We start from the raw sequence: 22,161 nt of genomic DNA on the forward strand, positions 1-22,161 counted from the left end.
TCGTAGTTAATCCAGATGGCCATGTGATGAATGCATGCACAAGACTGAAACAGAGTTTAATGCTATCAGAACTGGCTAAGCCTACATGTAGATCTTTTATTTTGGGGAATTAGATAAAAAATACGATATAAATGGGAACCATACTTTGTGGAAAGAGCTTTCTTTAAGGAGCTAGGAGGGAATCCGTGATTATGTATCACAGGCCAGGCTGGCTGGGAAGACACTGTGCTGGGAGTGCTGTGCTTGAAGAAATGAGACAATCCCTTCTATGTACTGTGTGTAATTTAAAGACACAAATCAAGAGCTGGGGAAGTAGAACACATAAGCAAATAACCCTGGTGGGTATTCATTATTTATAGTTACTGGAAGAAGATAGGAGATTGTGTATGTGCTTTTTAATTGGCCGGAAATAGGAAATAAGTTCATCTTGCATTGAAGATCTTTTACATTACCAGGAGAGTACATTATGGAGCTTTGCACTCCCGCCAACATTCACTGTCAAAGGAGTAAATTGCCAGTTTCCACAAAGTTGCATATGCCTCCATAAATATATATTCAGCAGGGACATATGCCTTCTCATTTTGGGGTTATACTTTAACACATTTGATTAGAGAGATGCATGTGCTGGGAGCATGCTTCATTTATTGTATTCAAAAAGAAGAAAAAACCCTCAAATTTATGTATGATACATTCTTGTTTTTGGAAGATGAAGGTGGCAGACCTGCTAGTCATGCTAAGTCACACAAGTGCTTGTTCAGTTTCGCCACAGGTCAAAGGAAATGGGAAGTAGTTAACTATTTGAGGTAAAATTCTGGTCCCATTGAGGTTAATAAATTACTTTGCCTAGGGGATCACAAATTCACAGGACTATTTTCGGGACGGATAATGGGAGGGAAACGGAAGATGACGCTGAAACACTTCGCTGTCTGTTCTACTACTTAGAACATGTGAACTTTTAGTGTTTACATGTGAAGATAGTCATTGAATGCCTTATTATTCCACTGAGCAGAGCTGCTGGCTTTGGAAGAGAAGGTGGCCTTCTACAGTTTTTCTTTGGTATTTTGTGTTCCCCAGAGAAGTTAACAGAGAAGGGAATAACGTCTTCAGCAACCTTGATGCAACCTAATTTTCCAATGAGAAACCTGCAATAGCACGTATGGTCCAAAATGAACTGTTGGTCTCTTGCTCATCACCTTGTCCTGCGGGGCTTTTATCTGGACAGGATTATAGCACAGCCCTTCTTTGAGGTCTGCCACCACACTCCATACTGACATGTTTCCATCTCCTATCTTTGTGCCCAAACTGATGAAAACAGGGCTTCCGCTCCCTTAAAACAGTAGAACAGCAACATCTCAGATACTGCTGAAAGGTTTTGGCAGTCTATCGCATGTTCTGGCTGTGGAAGGACAGGGTGGTGTTTGGAGTGGCTGGCAGTGACCTTCCATACTAGAGAACATTCACCCTGGAGTCCAGGCCTGTTGCTTGCACATGGGTCTACAATGACCTTTCTCACACACTTAAATCTGCTACTTGTGTTGAAAATTAAAACAGGATTGAGGCACGCACGATGCAGGGTTGTGTTTGACTGTACAGCAGAAGAGTGGAGGGAAGCAGCCACCCCTTCTCATTATACATTATACACAACTAAGGCCCATGGCCAGAACTAATGGAAAACCTTCATCTCACTGATAAAGGCTATGCCATAGACAAGGCTATTATAAAAATCCTGTTATCATTCACTTTACAATATAAAGGGGGGGAAAAAATCTGGCACTGGCTACAGAAAAAAACTTCTGCAGTCTGAATGAATAAGGAGCAAGGGATTCATCGTCTCCTGTATGATTAAGAAGTTTACTTTTAGCTTCCTTTTTTTTCCTTCCCCAAAGAGACCTTATTAAAAATTAAAAAAAAAAAAAAGGGAAATTGCTCTCAGATGGCTATTCCAGCCTGTCAGTGATGTATATTGGGAAATGAGGCAAGTCCACATGACTTCTGTCCTCCGCATCTTTGAGATAATAATGCTACATTTTAGAAAAACACTTGAACTATGGTTGAAAAGTACCGTATGCCAGTTCTCGTATTACAAAACTCAGTAAGGAAAAACCTGGGCCCTCCATAACCACCTCAGATTACAGAAGGAAAGCAAATGGCACTTGCTGATACAGAGGTATTTCAGACCTATTATTTAACAGTAATTGTGGTACACTTCGAAGTTTGACCGTGGCATTACGAACTGCAGAAAGTACAGAAGCTTTTGTCTCTAGGGTCCTTTCTTCTGTAAATGGTGATGAAAAGCTCTGTGGGTAGGGCAAAGCTATGCTGCAACATACAATTCAAGAAGCATCTTGCTATTTCAAGTTTTGGGTTTTTTTTTCCTCATGTTGGGGAAAGCATCACACTTAATGCTTTGCTGGGTTACTCAAGTTCAGTCACTTACTGCTGAGAAGTTTCAGCTTGTTTTAAATATCTGTTCAACCTACTCTTCCTCTACAATGTAAATGACCACAACAGGGTAAAGCAGAAGGCCCTAAAGGTAAAGTAAGGCTACAAAAGGAATAAACTGGTTACTTAAAGTCCGGATGAGTGTTTTCCTTTAGAACCAAAAGTTGGCTGTAATTTCAGGTTTGGATAAAACAATTACAGAATTGCTGATGAAAAGCCTTAAATAGGTTTAAGGAGATGCTTATACTTCTAAGCTTCTTTTTAGCTTTTGCAAATCTAGTAAATCTATCCTGTTTGATGCCACTCTCCTTCTGCAGACCTCTTGAGGAGGGTGAAGTGCTATGAAATGGAAGTTTCTGAAGTCCTATGAACTTCAGGGTATAATTAGATGATGTGGCTGAACTTAACTAAAGATCTCTGTTATAAAAAGGGCACTGCTGTCCCTCCTGGGAACTCTTGGATACTTTCAGACCCTTTCCTGAGTGGACTCCAGTTGTTAAACTGAAAAAAGAAAGTTTTAATTCCTCACCCCATTGCCCAGAAATTTTTAATCTTGCAGAATACAGTGGAATTGGGTTGCAAATGATCTGTCACATGCTAAAGACACTGTAGGATGGGGCCATATAGGAACTGCCCACTGTCACCGTAGCAGATCAGCTGGCTTTTTATTGAACCACACTCCAAAAGCTGAAGTCCATAATGAATCCTAGTGAACTTCACTTTGCTCTTCTAACTGGGTATTGGCCCTGGATCCTCCCCCCTGTGAAGACACATCTGCCAAGTGTCCCTGTTTAAACTCCTGGTGATGAGAGAAGGCTGAATACCACTGTGGTAGAAAGAACAGAAATGCAGCAGGTAGAGATTAGTTTCTGTATTGAAGGGGCTATTAAATAGACCAAAAATACCAATAACTTTCTCCAGTGCTTATTACAGAGTATTCAACCTAAAACAGTTGACTTTTCCTTGATCGACCTTTCTCCTCATCCTGAAATGTATTTAACTTGGGCATTGTGTCTACCTCACACATTGCCAATGATGCGCTAACAGAACTGCAATAACCCTTGATAAAACTTGCTGATGGATTTGCAGTTGTGTTGCAGACAGAACTGAAACATGATTCCTTTCGGTGAGGAAGCGCAATGACTAGACTCAGTTACCACAGAACTCCAGTCTGGAGGACCAGGCACGGTTCCTGTAATATCAGAGAAAACATGTTTCCTCTATTCACAGGATTTCTAATGATGGAAAATTATGCCACAAGCATCTCTAAGCAGGGCAAAAGACCATGTAGTAGGATGGATTTTTTTAAGAACATAACTGGAGTCTAAGGGAGTCCCATATCTTAGGCCAGGAAATATTAAAGATACTCTTAGGGATTCTTACTTTCATTTTATACTCTGAAATTAGTACCATTCAGAGAGATATGTCTGGAGTTAATAAATGCTATTTTCATTACATATTTGGTTCTTTTGGCTCAATTATAGTTCATTCTATTTCTTCTTGTGGCTGGGAGCAACTCAAGCACTAAGGAGCTTAAAGCTTGCTGTAGTACATAAAATAGACTTAAGTGCAACATACACTCATCCCATTAGAAGAAAAATAAACTATTCAGTGTTCATGTGTTAGTAACAGCTGTATCAAATTATGATGATTGTTCTAGAGATAGGACTTCGCTTCAGTGAGAGCGTGTCGTCTTTAATCAAGTGTCCTTTTCATTTACAGTAAATGCCCTCTTCCCCATTTCAAATGAGCACTTGGGATAGATTCCTACACTTCTTCAAGGAGGTCTCTTACAGACCTACAGCTTACACATACTAACAATCCTGAAACACATTTCACTTTATCTGCTGTTATGGAGCAGCATTTATTCTGTCAATGAAAAGCCAGCCTAGGATAGCAGCAAATGAATGGTACAGAAAAGGTTGCTGCTGGTGCAGTTGGGCTGGATGATTCATACAAAATAGAATACAAGTCACTCAAGGTTTTTAGGACACTGGTACCATACGTTCTAAGAAACATAAGGCCAGATAATGAATATTGCTTCTTCACACAATTTATGTTGTACAGTCCATTCAGATCCACACCAGAGCAGCTGCATTTTCTTCACTGGTTTCCATCATTTTGCGACTCCAGCTTCATAAGTTGGTCCTCAAACTTCTGAATGTCTACTTGATGCTTCATTAGGAACTTCCCATTTAAATGAAAAACAGGTATGTCATATTTGTATTTATCATACCAAGCTGAGTTCTCTGGAAGGGTAATATCCACCTCCTGCAAAATAAACTGTGACAGAAAACAAATATATTAGTACCTACCGGACACTGAAAACCAATACCTACTTGTCTTTTGGTTAATATTTTTTTCAGAAGTGCAAGGCTGTTTTCTTTGTACTTTTGGATTTATTCTTCCATGTTGTAGGCAACTGCCCATTTTGTGGGTGCAAAATATATGTAGCCACAATCCTTAGCTGTGTATCTGTAAAGGACTTGCTCCCTAGCCCAGGACAATATTCTTGATCCTCTGGGCAGAACAACACGACTGTGAGCGCCAACCACAACAAATATGTAGCTGGCAACACAACAGCTGCCTGTTAAGCAGCAGAGTGCAACACCTCTTAACGCTTCTGTTAACACTTTCTTCCTTCAAGAAAGATGAAAACCTGGTTGAAGAATGGCAAAAACTGCAATCACGTATAGTTCAAATACTTGAATATTTGACTCACTAACATCCTTCCCAAATGATTTATTACCTGCCTCATAAAAGTTGTAAACTCCCCTACCAGACAAGGCAAGAGTATTTACAAAAGCAGTGCTTTTCAAAACTACTGCGATAAGGTGTATATTGGTTTAGTTTGCCAATACTTATTTGAGTAGCATTGTCACAAAATGCTTTTGGATAATGAGTTTTATGGAAATCATTGCTGAAATTGTCTTGAAGAGGTCACCCATGAAAGAATAATGGATGCAAATAAATCCAAGCAATTTTCTTTTACAAAGAAAGAATCCTGATTAACTGTTTTTTCTATATAGAGAATGTATACAGTATTGCAATACATTACCCTTCTCTTATACGGCTCAAGCACTTCTTTTGCTTCATCACATAGAGGGCATGGTTTCTAAAGGAAAATATTCAGACCAGCTTGAAGCATACCATAAAACACACACATCATTTTTACTGTAGAGTAACATACACAGACAGGAGTGATCATAACTGTAAGTGTGGTTCCCTCCCCCATACCACCCTGTCATACTGCTTTCTAAATCTTTATTTTATCAGTGCAGCATGGATGAAAAAAACCACAACTGTTCGCCCAATTAATTTAATTAATTAAATTAATTAATCACTTGCCATTATTTTCTCATGGTGCAAATCAACAGTTTTCAACGGCTCTTCTAAAGGCCGATTCAAGGGCATGGTTTGGAAGGTCATGCACGGCCCCCTTGTTTTGGTCAATAGCAATGAACAGTCAAGCATTGCCATCACCAGCTGAAAACAACTGCAAGTACCACTCTTGATAGAAGAATTTCCCTTGATAGAAGGGGAATGAGGAATTCACATGAGTAATTTCTAATCTGTTTCAGATAGAGTCACTTGGGTCAGATCAAAGAGCAGAAGAAGGTGATTTAAGATAACATGGCTGACTTTGCCTGAAAGAAATTAAGTATGATCCTCCAACCTGCAGAGCTGGGAGGATAGTAACCTCCCACAGGGAGAACTGGCAAACAGCTGCAGTGTTTTGACCTGTGACAGTGTCAAAGAAAACCTCTCACTTCTGAAAACTCCCTGGTCTTCCACTACAGTTATACAGCTGAGCTCTGCTGATGATGCAGCATGATCATTACACCTGTGTGTACCTCAAGAGTGACACACATGAAGACATGTTGCTTCAGTGTTTGGCAGAATGGCAGAATTTGGCCTATACTTCACACAACAAAGCATACAGTGGTGAAGGTGATGGCTCTGTCCCTCTGCGATGGAATACCTCTCACAGCTGGAAAAGACCTTCTCCTCTCCCTCCTACTTACTAGGAGCAGCCTTCCTAGGGCTTGTTTAAACACGGACTTAATCTGAAACAGCTACTTCTTATTTTCTGCATGTGAATTAACTACTCTACTTTTAATTCACATCTAATCTAAATTGTTTTTCCCACACAAACAAATCCTTATGCTCTGAAAACCTATGCAAGATGCTAAAGATCAATAGCCCTGTGCTCTTGCTAGTTCTTGTCATGTTTGGAGGGATTGATTTACCTGATATTGGTGACTGAAAGAAATGATCTTGCACATGAGTTTTGTAACATGCCAGGCTCATTAGAGTTAAAGGAGGACATACTTGGTTCCCCTAGGCCTGTGGGGAGCTTTCTAACGTAACAGTCACATAAAAGCATTTGACAAACTATGTTGACTCTTAGCAAAGAATACATTTTTATTTCTGCTCTGACAGCAAGCTTAAGCACTATGCGGTACTAATAAAATTTGAACTGGTTTAAAAATCAGATAGTGAACTCTTTCAACTACCAGTGAAATCTGTTTAAACAGTTCATTTACATCAGTACATATTTTTCAGCAGAACAGTGCAACAGCAGGTCTCTGCCATCACTTGCTTTATGTTAATTTGCAACAGGGCTGCCTGGATAACGCTGTCTTGGACAGCCTTCTCTCTCAGATGTATCTTACAGTGGCAAAAGGGACTCCTACTGCTGAAGTAGCAAAAATCCCTTCCTGAAGTGACATAGGCTGTGCTGAGAGCTAGATCTGTTGGACAATACACATGGTGGAAGCGACAGTTTTATTTCTCCAGATAACTGCCATTTATGCTGCCTACTTAGACCACAGTTTTCTGGTCATTTTAAGCTGGCACTGATGCTGAAGGAAGCAGACCCATCTTCCTGTCACTGCTTCTTTTGTGCTGGTATAAGCACTCAAAATAGCTGCCCAGTAGAGCTACACAGGAGAGCTGATCTGAGATAACAGTGATCTTGAAAAAAAAAAAAGAAAGTTTGTTTTTTTTAACCTGGAGCAGTTGTTGCACAAATGCTTGTGTTGGCATGAAAGGAACCTGTGAGGGGAAAACCATTTGGTAGTGCTACCTTCTATTGGTTTGAAGTGGCTGCAGAAGTCACAGCCGCCTCCTGCCTTCTCCTCCTCTTTTCTCCTATTCTTAAAAATAGGAACGAGGGAAAAAGGAGTTAATTAGCATAAACTAAGAGCGGTGATTAGATTTATTTTAAAGTAGCCTGCATTTTGCTTTGCAGTTGCAAGTGGTATCAGATATGAAAAACATTTTAGGTTAAAAACACATTCAACAAGAGGTCACTTAAGTGAAGTACTTGAACTCTGCTATTAGAAAATTTTATTTCAGACAGTGTCTTTCTAGTTAGAAATTTTAAGACATAGAATCATACAAAGAGCTTTTTTCCAATCATTAACCCAAAGGTAAGCTCATTATTCCCTACTTTATCACATTTAGATTATGGATGAGTTCGTGCTAAATCCGGCAAGGGGAGAGACAGCTGTAACTTTAAAGTGTAGTTCTTCTTATAGTATGCATTGCTCTGATTAATAAACAGATGGTAACCTTTTATTTTTTAACCTATTCATATGTTGCATAAAGGAGTTTAAACACTCCTTTATGGCTATGGATGGAATGAACAAACTGTGCAAGGGGAAGAAATTATTTTAGTTGCATCCATCTCCAAGAAATACTGTCATAACAATGTCAACATTCTCAGTGCTTTACATTTCTAGTATTCTTCTCTTGAAGGCTACATCAACCACACAAATGCAGCACAGCCTGCCATGTGCCATCTTATCTAAAAGTGCAGAAGACCTCTGCAGGTAACACAGGCTCCTGATAACAATTCGTGGAAGGTGACAAATGACCGTTCCTGCTCATCACATCTGTTTTCTAAATACGCGTAAGAATCCTATCTGCTCATGCCACTGACAAACCTATGCCTGCATTTTATTCCTGTTAGTGCTACACAGCCAATAAAGCAAAAAGAGGGGAAAGCACGATCTACTTTTTCCTCGTGCACTAGCAATGCTACTTGGGTGTATTTTCAGTCTCACAGGTAGTGCTGAAATTAAAATGTGAGCTCTCTGAAAAGCCTACTTTGGCTGTTGATGCTTGTCCTGGTCAGATTATGTATAACAGCTTATCTTTGTTCTCCATTTCCAGGATGAAACACTGGCAGTTTGAGAACAATTTTCTACTAGCAAACGGGCCTTAGTGTCCAAGTGTCACTGAGTCACAACTTTCTTCATTTGTTGATTGTAACTACTTGCTTGCTACAATGAGAGTAGGACTGTGCTGTAAAGACTGGTGTAAAAGAAATCCCCAAAGTGAAATGCCCAATACTACACAAATTTGAAGGGGACAAAAAGCATGGCTAAGCCTTTTCATCTGGGATTCATGTACACCAAAACTGAAAAATATGCAGTCTTGCCTAGCTTTATTCTGTAAACAACTTTTACCTTGGTGAATAAAGTCAACACTGGCTTGTTTGTGCTGGCTGAACAGAGCTGTCTCCCCAGTGGGCTGGATGAATGCCTTGCTAGTTGCAGTGTTCTGATCAGAAAACAAAGCACCATCATCCTATTAAGGCAAAAATAAAATGGTTAATTATTTTGTGGCCAGCTATAGCTCATTAAATTTAATGTTAACATAAATGTGATACTTCAATCGCAGTTCTAAAATACACACAATCAAACCATTTCCCAGGATTTTTATGTTCACTGTATCAACACATTAATCAGAAAAATGGCTTACTGTGCAGCAGGCCAGAAACACTGCATAGCTCAAAAAGTGTAGCTCCATTAAAAAAAAACAACAAACAACTATGCTTTCTTCCTGAAATGCCTCTTTTAAATTCCCTAACACAAATGCTGACATAAATGCATTATGCTGTTTCAACCATACAGATGCCAGTAAAAATTACATGATATTAACAAAATGGGAAGTGCTGTGCTTTGAACCTCAGTAATCTTGCTGCAGCGCTTGACAAATTCTACTTACTCAGAATTATTCCATCAAAAAATTAATCTGTGCCTAATCAGAATATTAATATAATGCTTTCTGCAGTGAATAAAAAGCTGCAGCCAAGATGATATAACTTGGTAATATTAAAAGCATGCACATTGTCCTGAGTCCTTCCTGAAACAGCAAAATAATTTATGAAAAATGTTGATAGGTTTGTGATTTCTTTGAGAGAGTTTAAGTAAAGTCGGTGTTGTTGAAGGGTACCATATTGGAGTTTTGAAGACACCTGTTCGTAATAACACTAATTACAACAGTGCTTTCCCCAAACTTGTGTCTCAATGGGACCTTTACAAAGCAGTTTGGGACTGAAGGGCAAAAATGAGAAGCAAAAGAGAGTCTCCACAGAGACTACTGGCAGATGTGACACTCGACATCAGAATTTACACCAGGAAAATCAAGTCCTTTTTACATAAAGCCAAAATGTTTCTGTTCAATTTCTGTTCAGGTACAAATTACGTGTAGTCCTAACTACAACTAACCAGAAAGACACAATGTAACGGGACAAGTTCAAATAACTACACTGTGAGAAACAGATGAGCATGTTCTAGGATGTTCAGTAAAAAAGAGCCTAGTGCATTCACTGAGTCTCTCAGTACTAATACTATATTGTTTTGTTTTGAGAGGGAGAGTTTTGCCAGCATAACCACTAAGGAAGAACCAAAACATGGCAGTGGACTCTAAACTTAAGCCCACTTAACTGCTATGTTTCTAAGCAACAACCACAAGTAAAATCAAATGGGTGACATGACACTGCTCTACCACCCTTACTGCACTGTCAAAGACACCTTTTCTTAAATTCCAGAAGACTCTAGTAAGGGTAACTTGCCATGTTTCCAGAAGAAGTATCAACAGAGTGAATACAAAGAAAAGGTAACACTTTGAAAATTATAGCCTGAATTTTATAATTTCAGATGTTAGGAAAGAATCAGCTTATTTTCTTTGACCACATAAAAATAAAGTTGTCTAAAACAGAGTATTCTGCAATGAACAGGCTTTAGGTTTACTCTTTAGTTTGGGACAGAAAAGGTTCTTCATCTGTATGTGTCAGGCTTGATACCAGTACGAGTCAGCTGTGGCAACAGAGCAGTACGCTTGCTGTCACTGAAAAATTGCAGGTGACTGGCATGGCACACACTGCCATTGGTCACAGTCCTGGGCAGCTGCTGCATTTGTTTTACTTAGTGAGGTGGAAATCTAATTGTCCAGGATTTTACATAGTAAGTACAAAAATAAGCTTGGAACCTTTTGGAAAAATGCAAATCTGGATGACACTAAATAGCCTCAGTCATAGAAATTTTTACGTCCACAGTAGTAGGTGCCCAGAATGGATGTGTTTTTGGCATAAAAAATTGCAGCATGTCAGCCTGTTCACATGCAAGATAAAAATGCCAAAACCACATTCTGGCAAGTTTTTAAATGAATGCTTTTGTTGCCAGCGTCGCAAGCCAAATTTTGTGCCTTCAAAACAAGGAATATGCCCCCAAATTGTTCTATGAACAGCAGAATGAATAAAGCATAAATGTTCATGTATTGAGGAGTATATACACGTGTATAAAATGGCCCTGGTTCACTCCTTTAAACCCCCTTTTTTAATCCCTTCACCCTCTGGTAAATTTGAGTCCAGCAGACAACTCCTACCAGAGCATCAACTGAAGAGGCATGAATAAGACAGTATCAGTACCAAAGCTTCAAGATCTCACAAAAAGAAATAAGCTAGCACAGTCTCTTACTTCCCTACCAATTTTAAACAATTTCAAGCAACACTGTCTTTGGAATTCAGGAACAAATCTCCATTGACCAGTACTACTGCTGAAGCAAGAGTCTGCTGTGTCCAAGGTTAGCATAAGACTGGCTGAGACATTTTATACATAGCCTGAAGAAAACAGAGTCCTGGCTGTCAATTTATTCACCTACATAGAATGATACTAAGGCCATACTGTAATGCCAGTTACAAAAAGACTCAAAGGACTACTCCCAATTTATAAAATGATGCCAGTTTCTGTCCAGGCCCTAGTCATGCTCTGCTCTTCCATCAGCATAAAGCAGCCTGAGACAACTAGACCCGAGGGAGGGTGAGATACTGTCAGATGGCATCATGCTCCCACAGTACAGATGATACAGCCTGACCTCCCTATGCTTCTGAAGCCTGCAATTGCCAGACAGCATCATTAGGAAGGAGAGCAGTCAGACCTGCTGCATTTAACCTGGGCTAAAGCACAGTCCAACTTCAGCTTCAAAGGACTGCAACTAAGGCTCTACCCCCATAGAAATTTGCTTTAAAATCAGCAGAATTCACTAATCTTATTTTATTGGATTAAGTAAAAGGTTGTGGATAAAACCAAATAGCAGTGGTTTTGCACAAACACTGAAGGGTTCTAATATTGTGAAGGGTTAAGTATAGTTGCTATTGATCAGGAGCCGATAAAAGCAAATATCCAGTCACTCATCAGGAAAATCTACTGTAGCAGCTCAATTTGTCTGAACACATCACAGAGCCACACGGGTGTTTAGTGCATGCACACCACTATTGTGCGAGCAAGCGGGTTCCCAACACTGGCCCGCACTAAGCTGAGCAACACTTCTGGAATGCAGAGCTCCAGCCTCAGAGGTCACTTCCACATCCCTGTCATTACTGACAAAAAGAAAGGGAAGCATCGCACAGATGCCCCACAGCATTCATGTCCTGCTCACATCTGTATCGTATCTGTCTTTTGTTATGAAGAAAACATACTAAAAGCACACACGAAATCTCTCAACATTATTCTGGAGCTCTCTTTAGCCTACCCTCAAGTAATTACAAAGATTTGTTTGATGAACAAAATTAATACATAAATGTAAAGAAGGATGCTTGCGAACTTCAGAACTTAACCTCCCCTATACTACAATGCTACAGAATGATTTAACAGAGGATGCTCTTAAGTCTGGACTTGGCCCACGCTATATTTTGCAAAGCCAAATTGGACTAATTTCCTGTTAAAAGAATTTCCATCACCTAATAAATCCTCACCTGCTGGAAAAATAAAACGTGACACTAAAATAAGCCATTATTTAGATGAGATAATTATGCACAGAAACGTTGTCTTACCATCAGTCAAGAAAAGACAAGCACGGCTGATTTCTTCTCCAACTATGTACCTTTTAATGATGCTATATACTCTTAAATAATCTCAGCTTCAAGTCACCAAAATACTCTTGCTCTGTGGTTCTGAATGTTTTATATGCATAATTATAAACATATTTGGAGAGGATTATGTCCCGTTTTCCATGGGTTTGTATACATATGCATGAGGATGAAATTATTATCAACTTTCAGGCATTTCTCTGTATACACTTTACATTCACATAGTATTTGATTTTGGAACCCTAACCTGGGTTTGACAGAAGATGGGGATTGCCTGGACAAATCACACCTCTTTCTGCAAGGTAACAGTAACACATCAGGAGCATGGAAAATCCCTGTCTTAAAGAAACTTTGTAAGTGTCTATTAAACTGACTCTTAACCTCCATTAAATCCTCGTTCTAGTACGGCAAAGGAGTATCAACTGAAGGAGAATGGGCAAAGCTAGCAGATTCAAATGTAAGAATACATGCCGATGGCCCAACTCAAGTGATGGTTTAAAACAGCCTTCTTCTGTTGTCCCTCATTCAGAACAAGCTATGGTCATCAAGGAAAGCAAACTTGCTGGCAGTCTGCTCTTTTCAGTTTGATTACTTACCAGGGAAATGCTGAAAATAACATATGGTGCCACAAGAGACCAAGAAGCATACCTGAGTAGGGATGCCAAATTCTGTAGTTGTTGAGGTCCCCACAAGGCTTTTACCCTACCAGCATTTCAGAGGAGGCATGCAAAATACAGGAGAATCCTGAACTTCTTTTTGCAAACACACGTAACACTGAAGGTCTTTAGGGAAGAATCAGGTTTTTACATCAACTCAAAATTCAGTAACGTCATCAGTAATACCACTTGTTTCTGTAAGCTGCTGTTATATATCAATCAACGCATATTTCCACACATTTTCTCCTCCAAACCACAGTAATTGGGGTAAATCCCACAAACCCATTGCACTCCATCCCAGAAAGATTTAAAAGCATAATTTCATCCTAATGTGCAACAAATTTTGTTTAGTGATCCCTCCAGAGGTATCCATTCTAGACTCCGGTCTGAGGCCTGTAGTCCAAATTTCGGCCAATTTAAAAAACACCCAATAGGTTGCTGTAATGGCCACAAGGCCATTTCTGCAGACAAAAGAACTCGCATATGCAACGGACCGTTACCATAAAGTAAAACTATAACAGAGTTTAAATGCCTGTTTTAAATATCTCCAGTTGAAAACTTTCCAGCCAAATGACCCATTCCCCGGCAGGGGCAGCCAAACCGGGTGAGGGGTGTGTCCAGAGGTCTTCCCGTTACCTCATGCGGTGACAAAGCCTGCTTTCTTGGGATGGTGTTTTCTAAACCGGCAACGCCCTCTACAGATTGGAAAGTCACAGCCCACGAGAAGGGAAGGCGAAGGCCGGCGGCACGGTAGTGCTGCCAGTCCGGGCTTCAGCCGCCGCCCGCCCTCCAGGGCGGCCTCCTCAGGCCCGGCGCCGGCAGTGGCGGCCGCCCCGGCCCGCCGCAAGGCCCGCGCCCGCCGCTCTCGCACCGCCAGCGCCGGGCAGGCCCCGGCGGCCCAGGCCCCGCGGCGCGGCCCGGCGCGGCGCTCGGCAGCAGCCGGCCGGCGTTACCCCGGGCGGCCGCCCCGGGGCGGACGCTGAGGAGGCCCCGGCAAGCGCCGGACCCACGGACACCCACCTGGCGGTGGCCGACTGCCGCTTCCCTCCGCCTCCAGGAAGGACGCGCAGCCTGGGCGGGCCCAGCCCGGCGGGAGGCAGCACTTGCCGCCGCTTCGGCGCCCCCGGCTGGCCGCGAGCCCTCCGCGGCCTCCGCCGGGCCTTCCCCGAGCGCTGCCCGCGCGCCCCCGGAGCCCCTTCCCCGGGGGCTGCCAGCTGCCCCCCAGCCTTCTTTCTGTAAGGGGCGACCCTCCACAGGTCTGCCCCGCAGGTGCGGTTTCCCCGGCTACCGCTGATGCCCTCCTCGGCCCGGGGAGCCCTGCCGCCGGCCCTGCCCGTGTTACCAGGGGCTAGGTGCTCGGACAGAACCGGGCCCCCCCTTAGTGTTTCTTTTTCTGCTGGAGAGGGTTTCTGGCTCGCGTCCTCCGCCCCGTGCCGCACTGAGCAACTGGGCTTCTCTTGCTCTCTGCCCTCTGCTGTGTATCGAAAAGCAGCCAGCTGCCTCATTGGCTTCTCATCTGTATGGATGGGTGCACAGGGCCTGGGTTTTGGCCGCCCATCAGGCTAATAAAGGAATACCTCTAGATATAATAGAAGAAAAACCCCCAAACCCAAATCATTAGAGTGTATCATTAAAACACAAAGGATCACAATAACAAAAGCACATAGGGATGATAAGAGAAAGGTGTGGGGGAAAATACACTGCAAAATTCTAGGCAGCACAGCGAGAAAGGCAGAGATTTTCTGTAAACAAAGGGCCAGTCCTTCAATTCTTTTGCTCGTGCTGCTTCTGTTGGCTTCAAATAGCGTAAGCGGTCTTTAGTATCTTTCCTTTAAAACTGCGATAAGTTTAACGTAATAAAAGAAAGCAGTGGACCTAGATTGTCTTTTTGGTAGTATGTATTTCAGTTTTAGTGAGACTTTCCACTTCCCTGTGACTCAGGCAGCAGCACTGTAGATAAAAGAGATTTTTATTAAAGATGTGATAAGTTGCTTTCTTAATTTTTACCTTTTAAAATTTAATGCAGGCAGGTAGTCATGACTGAGCATAACACTGGGAAAAAGAGTGGAAGACTACAGACATCCATGCTAAACATGATATTCTACTATTTTCATTAACAACTTGAAGCATTTCATGGTATGTGTGCTAAGAAAAATAGTGATATGAAGCTGGGATCAAACAATAATATTTTGGAGTATATGGATAAATCCAAATTAAATTGGAAATAGGCTCAAATTAACACAATGGGATTCTATAAAAGCAGGAAAGAGATTAATTTGAAGCAGTTATAAAGCTGACAGTCCCAGGGAGAGCTCTTTCCCTGCTGAATTAAATTGCCACATTCCTGTCTGAAACCATGAGCTTTTTGTCCCTTCTGTTGTGACAGATACTTGGCCACAGGAGAGGGCCCCTGCATAAAGAAATGTTTAGTGTGCCCTTCTTTACTTTTGATGCTCTATTTGACTGTTGTGCAGTGTTTTAGTTGTCAGGTGTTTTCATTCTCCTTTCTCCAGAAAAGTGTTTTAAATAAAAAACAGCCAGTGTTCACTGCTGGGTAATGAAAGCTGTAGGCTCATGTTCTTTTGGTTGCTGTATTTCTGTCAGGATTTTGGTGGTGCTTTTGTAGTTGTTCCTAGGCTGAGAGTGGGAGTCAAATCTTCTGGGGTATAGACTCAAGCCAGCTTTCCTTCTCCCTCTGTGCTTTGAGAAGTACAACAGCATGTAGTGGGTAGGCCCTTCAGGAAAGCAGTCTTACCCTGCTGATGTGACATATCTAATTAACTAGCAGACTAAACTAGCATGAGGATTAGCCAGCTCCGGATCCTAGTGAGTCATTTTCAACCACAATCTTAATCCCTTCTGTTGAACAGAGATGTAACACTGGCAGCTGACACTGGCTGCTCATTTTTCTGTCAGAATCAGAAAATCCGGTATCAGACTTTGGCATTTGGCACCGGTATATGCTAGACCTGTCGAGCCTCACACAAGGGAATCACTGAACTGGCTCCCTCCTGACTTAATTTCTGAGAAGAGGTGGAAGGAAGACGTTTAGGGAGAGGGCAATTTCAGCAGAGGCTGGAGTAAGTAAAGAGATAAACATGTTCTTGACATCTTCAGGTCCCAGATTAGTTTTGTCCAGTTCACTCCAAAAATAAGTCTAGCCTACTTTGGGACCTGTGTCTAGGATTTCCAAAGGAACCTGGAGGAGGTAGGTTCCCAAACAGTTCCCCAGCTGGTCAGTTTATTCAAACAGAATTGTTGCTGAAGCCCATTGGTGCTCTGGACATGTTTCTTTCCTGATTTCAGTGTGATTGTCATGTTGCCTAACTCAGTTCAGTTATTAACCAAACCACTAACTGGCCCTGCTGAGGTAACTGTGTGCTGTTTGCAAGAGAAAAGGATGTTTCAAGAGCTTTTGATCTTATGTTGTCCCTTGTATTTATTTGTTCTGTGTTTAGGTATATCTGGTGTGAGCTGGTTTCAGCCTTAAAACAGGTTGTTTGTAATCTGAGGTAAATATGTAAAAACTCTGGATACTTCAGCACAAAATTACTTTGTTTTTAATACATTAGTTATGTGATGAATCTCCTTTAATGTTCATAGCTATTTGAGAAGAAAAATATTCCAGATGCACAAAGAATTATTACCTTAGAACATGCACTACTATTGCTGTGCTTAGGAATAAGATGGATTGCCGTAAAGTTTTCTATTTAAAAACATGTTCTGAGGTCTGAAAGTAGCCCAACTCCACCCTGTTTTTCATTCTGGCACATAGAATGTCTTTAAATATCAAGGGCAGTTAGGCCTCAATGGTTAAATTTGTTCCATAGGCATCCTGCTATGGTGCACAAGTCTTCCTAACTTTTTTTGCATACCTCTTAAATAACATGTGACATGTTTCCACAATTTTGGACTAAAAAGAACTCATGTTGTGATGGATTGCTGTTCTCAATGGCCTTTAATTAGATTCTTTTCCAGATTTCTTTTTCATTTCCCTGGTATTTTGACTTAACATATAGCTTCACATTTTGTATCTGGTATATATTACAATATGCTTTTCATTACCTTGCATGGTTTCTTTTATTTGGACTTTTAATAAATACAGTATTTAAAATGCAGCCTAACAATGTGAAAAGATTAATTGTTCATTCCTATATGCAGTCAATAGGTGATAAAAAACCCAGAACAGTTCCACTTCATCAAGTATCAGCCCAACGTTTTCCTCCTCTTGCTGTTAACATACTTTAAAAGCCCTTTCTTGTGCACTGGCCAGTTTCAACTCAAGTTGAGCGTTGGCCTTACATGCCACTGGGACTTGGGTCTTTGGAGCCTGGCAGTAGCTCTTGGTGCCAAACCCAGCATCTGCTTTCTGTCCCTCCCCTCATCCTGCGTGACTGGCTTGGCTGCAGAGGGGTCATGGAGGTGTGTAAGAGAAGAGCAAGATCCCCTGGGGAGCACGGAGAAGATGCACTGCCATTGCTGCAGGGTTCACTCACAGCTGAGAGGAGCTGTGGTGGGGGGAGTCCTGCAGAAAGCCTGTGACGGGGAGGGCTGGGTGGTGGTGGTGAGGGGTGCTGGGGAACCGATGGAGCCTATGTGCCAAAGAGGGGTCCTTTCCAGGTGGGGGAGAAGAAATGCCAGTGCCAAGGCTGGAGCTGGAAGAGCAGGAAGAAAGCCTGTGCTTGAGGGCAGCAGCATGTCCACCTTTCTTAGCTTGTGTCCCCGTAACTCTTGACTGAGGGGAAAGAGGGCCCGGCAAGGGGCAGGCAACACAACTCAATGGTGTTCAGATCAGTGCAAAGAGGCCCTTCAGGTCCCTAGGACCAGGTCCTCTGGTGCTCAAACTGGGGAAAGGGGCCCTGCCAGAGCAGAGCCCCAAGACCCACGGCACTGTGCTCTGTGGAGAAATGCGCTCAGAGAGCAAGGTCCGGCCCCATGATAGTGAAAGCAGGGCAACAAGGCTGTGTAAGACCAGAGGGAGAAGCCCCATGGCACTCTGCTAAGGACAAGGAGAGGAAATGGTGGGCATAGCCCCAGGAAAAGGGGGAGAAAGCAGCATGGGTGGGGACAGCAATGCCACCTGCACTGGTAGTAACACTGAGGCTTTTTCTGCAGTATTGAAGCCTTTATTTTCTTTTTCTGTCTGACAATTACACTTAGAGGGCCCAGAGCCCTTAACAGCCAGCACGTGCCCCAGCTGCTGGCCCAGCCCTGGTTTTGGCAGCTCGTGGGACCTTGTTCTAGTGCTGCTGGCGGGGGGGCCTCTTGGAGGGTGGAGAGGACTCCTGGGAGCTCCCCTGCGCCCTCCTCTTCGGGGGTCGCCGTGGCCTCCCAGGGGTGCCCTCACTGTCCTGGCTGGAAGTAGATGGATGTGCCACGGCTTCCTCGGGCCCCTGCTGGGGCTCTTCCTGCTCGCTGGGGATGGGAATGGGGGCAGAGGGAGGTCTGCTGGGACCCCCACAAAGGGCAGCAGCTGAGGTGCTGGGGAGGTCATCCGTGTTGGCTCCTTCAGGGCTGTTGGAGGGGACCGGGCCAAGTGGGGGAGACCCACCTTGGGAGGCAGAGGGGCCAGGGACAGCTGTGGTGCTGCCTTCCCACTCCTCAGCAGCACGACCATCCTCCAGGCCCAGCAGATGGCGGGCCTCCACGCTGCAGCATTGCACGGTGACATCAATAATCCGGTGTACAAATGTCACTGTGTGGTTTTGGAGGTAGGTCGACAGCAGCTGGACCAGTAGATATTCATCCAGCCCAAAGAAGACCAGGAGCGGCATGACTAGGTCCTCCACTATGGCTGCCCGTGAATGCTGGTTCCCAAAGATCACTCCCAGCTCCTGGCGCACCCAAGGTAGAACAGAATGGAGGAGAGCTGGGTGGTCCTGGAAAAGGGATGCCCACCTGTTGGCCTCAATGCCACCCAGAGGAGCCCTGGGCACCAGCCCCACAGGCTGGTGTTCTGTTGCTGCAGGGCTGTGGGCAGCTGGATGGCCAGGAGCTCCTCCTGCTCGGCGGCTGACAACTGATGACACCACAGGTGCCATGACAACATGCTTCTTAAAGTAATTATCTGCCCTCTGCGAGTGCATGATGGAGCGGATCCTCCTCTTGCAGAGGGGGCACTCAGGCTTGCTCTTAGCCCACTGCACGATGCACAGGTAGCAGAATCGGTGGAGGCATGGTGTCACATAGCTGGGCTCCTCCCAGCTATCCAGGCAGATGGGACAACGGTCCTCCAGCTCTGCAGCCATGCTCTCCACGAGCTACGGTGGGCTGGGGGGAGCTGGCAATGTTGAGGCACTCCCTCCCACTGACTCTGCAGCAGCGGGTGTCACGCTAGAAAAGGAAGAGAAACCAGGGTCACTGGCTAGTGTGGGAAAGGTCAAAGAAATGCCCATGTCCCTCCAGGAGGAAACCCTCCCAGCTCCCCACGGTGAGGTGTCCCGTCCCTCCCAGCTCACCTTGCTGCCACGAGCACACCTCCTGCGTGCCCCAGCAGTGCTACCTGCACTGGTAGTAACACTGAGTCTGCCTCTGCTGTTCTGAGGCATTTATTTTCTGTTCCTGCCTGATAATTAGAGGGCCTGGAACCCTTGACAGCTGGTACCTGCCCCAGGTGCTGGCCCCGCCCTTGTTTAGGCAGCTCCTAGGGCCTCGTTCTAGTGCTGCCTGCAGGTGGACCTCTTGGAGAGTGGAGAGGACTCCTGGGACCTCCCCTGGGACCTCCTCTTCGGGGGTTGCCATGGCCTCCCAGGGGTGCCCTCACTGCTCCAGCTGGAAGTAGATGGCACTTGGGCTTATCTCAGCCCACCGCACGATGCACAGGTAGCAGAATCGGTGGAGGCATGGCATCACATAGCTGGCCTCCTCCCAGCTGTCCAGGCAGATGGGACAGCGGTCCTCCAGCTCTGCAGCCATGCTCTCCACGAGCAGCGGTGGCTGGGGGGAGCTGGCAATGTTAAGGCACTCCCTCCCACTGACTCTGCAGCAGCAGGGTCACACTAGAAAAGGAAGAGAGGCCAGGGTCACTGGCTAGCGTGGGAAGGGGTCGAAGAAATGCCCGGGTCCCTCCAGAAGGAAACCTTCCCAGCTCCCCACGGTGAGATGTCCCGTCCCTCCCAGCTCACCTTGCTGCCACGAGCGCACCTCCTGCGTGCCCTGGCTGCCTGAACCTGGCAGGGCCGGGAACAATCCTCTGAGGGCTCTGGGGTCAGCCACAGAGAGCTGCAAGGAACAACTCCCCAATGCAGACACCAGCACCAAGGCCTCACTCAGCACTCCAGCCTTGTGAACTGCTCAGCTGGAGTGTGGGCACCAGCCACCTGTGTGCGACTCAGCGCCCGGGTAGAAGCAGCGAGGGACACCTGGGCACAGTCCATCGCTAGGTGATGTCACAGCCCATCACCCAGTAACATCAGAACTCAGAATGTTGCTGTCCAGTGCTTGGGGGCGTCAGGAAGGGCCACCCTGGCCCATGGTGCTCAGCCCGGCAGCGCTGCTGCCCTAGCAGACATGTCTGGGGTTAAGCAACACCACTGCCCACTCCATCCCCCCATCTCTTGTCTTGCGCTCGGCATCGGTGTGTTACGCCAGCTGCCAAGGCCTGGGCTGTGTCTCCCCAGTGCCCTGTCTGGTTGCCCTAGGCATAGCAGGCGTCTGCAGGCACATGCACCAAGGGGGTTCACTTGGTAACACCTTGTGCCTCCCTGGCAGGCTGCAGGACAAGGTCCCACAGGCTCTGCCCACAGCCCACCCCTGCTGGCCAGCCCTCTTGGCTCCCCTGCTTCCTCCCACGGCGGGTCACAGGCAGCACTTGGCTTGCCCTGGTGGGTTTTCTCCTCTCTTTCTCCCCTAGCCAGAGGGCACAAGGACGATCCCCTCTGCTCAGCACCCATCAGGCCTCATCCACACACTACGTCCTCTTTGGGGTCCCAGAGACAGGCTGACAAAGCAGACGGGCTCAGGGGAGGCAAGGAGGGTCTGTGGGGCTGGGGCTAAAGCTTTGGCAGGGAGCAGAGAAGGCGGCAGGGCACCTCACAGCACACCCCAGTGCCTATGGGAAGGCATGAAGGGGATGGGGACAGGCCATTCTGAGCATGGCCTGGTGGGAGGGTGAGAGATGGTGGCATCTCCTGAAACTGGAGAGGTTCCGGCTGGAGAGAAGGAATCAAGGCCAAAATCCCCGTGAGGACCATGAAGCAGTGGCTTGGGTTGCCCAGAGAGGAGGTGGATCCCTGAGCCTGGAGTCAGCCCTCAAGACCTGAGTGGCCACAACTCAGAGCACAACTGTCACAAGCCCATCAAGGGATGCTCGCTGAAGTCCTGGAAGAGAAAGCATTGCCGATAGGAGATGTAGCAAAGGTTTCCAAAGATGCAACATTTACATATACTGTAATGTCGGAAGACCACTTTCTGGTTTCCTTCAGCTCAACAGCTTTCACAAACATTGATTTAGAGTAGCATAGAATAGAATAGAAAAAGAACAGAATAGAAAAATAATAGAAAAGGGAAGAGAAGAGAAGAGAAGAGAAGAGAAGGAAAAGGAGAAAAGGAAAAGGAGAAAAGGAAAAGGAAAAGGAAAGGAAAGGAAGGGAAGGAAAAGGTGAAAAGGAAAAGGAAAGGGAAAGGGAAAGGGAAGGGAAGGGAAGGGAAGGGAAGGGAAAGGGAAGGGAAGGGAAGGGAAGGGAAGGGAAGGGAAGGGAAGGGAAGGGAAGGGAAGGGAAGAGAAGGGAAAGGGAAGGGAAGGGAAAGGGAAGAGAAGAGAAGAGAAGAGAAGAGAAGAGAAGAGAAGAGAAGAGAAGAGAAGAGAAGAGAAGAGAAGAGAAGAGAAGAGAAGAGAAGAGAAGAGAAGAGAAGAGAAGAGAAGAGAGAAGAGAGAAAAGAAAAGAAAAGAAAAGAAAAGAA

General features: G+C 44.7%; 1 protein-coding gene across 2 annotated transcripts; it reads right to left on the reverse strand.

The window, feature by feature from the left end:
- Nucleotides 1–4,275: 4,275 nt before the first annotated feature.
- On the reverse strand, nucleotides 4,276–14,382 carry CZH5orf63 (chromosome Z C5orf63 homolog). 2 transcript variants are annotated; one of them, XM_075078692.1, is made up of 4 exons: nucleotides 14,281–14,382; nucleotides 8,919–9,039; nucleotides 5,501–5,557; nucleotides 4,276–4,725 (listed from the first exon to the last, which is right to left on the reverse strand). In XM_075078692.1, exons 2-4 carry the CDS (start codon nucleotides 9,036–9,038, stop codon nucleotides 4,546–4,548), a joined length of 357 nt encoding a protein of 118 aa, XP_074934793.1. In that variant the 5' UTR covers nucleotide 9,039; nucleotides 14,281–14,382; the 3' UTR covers nucleotides 4,276–4,545. The 2 variants fall into 2 exon arrangements, with proteins under 2 accessions (XP_074934793.1, XP_074934792.1); XM_075078691.1 differs by lacking the exon at nucleotides 14,281–14,382 and adding an exon at nucleotides 13,897–14,127.
- Nucleotides 14,383–22,161: the final 7,779 nt, after the last annotated feature.

The sequence above is a fragment of the Phalacrocorax aristotelis genome, chromosome Z (genome assembly GCF_949628215.1).
Source record: "Phalacrocorax aristotelis chromosome Z, bGulAri2.1, whole genome shotgun sequence".
Lineage (NCBI taxonomy): Eukaryota > Metazoa > Chordata > Aves > Suliformes > Phalacrocoracidae > Phalacrocorax > Phalacrocorax aristotelis.

Coding starts and splice junctions, on each gene's coding strand:
- CZH5orf63 (XM_075078691.1), bottom strand. Junction 5,558..8,918: donor TGTTGACTTTATTCACCAAG/GTAAAAGTTGTT, acceptor ATTTTCCTTTAG/AAACCATGCCCTCTATGTGA. Junction 4,726..5,500: donor TTGAGCCGTATAAGAGAAGG/GTAATGTATTGC, acceptor TTTCTGTCACAG/TTTATTTTGCAGGAGGTGGA.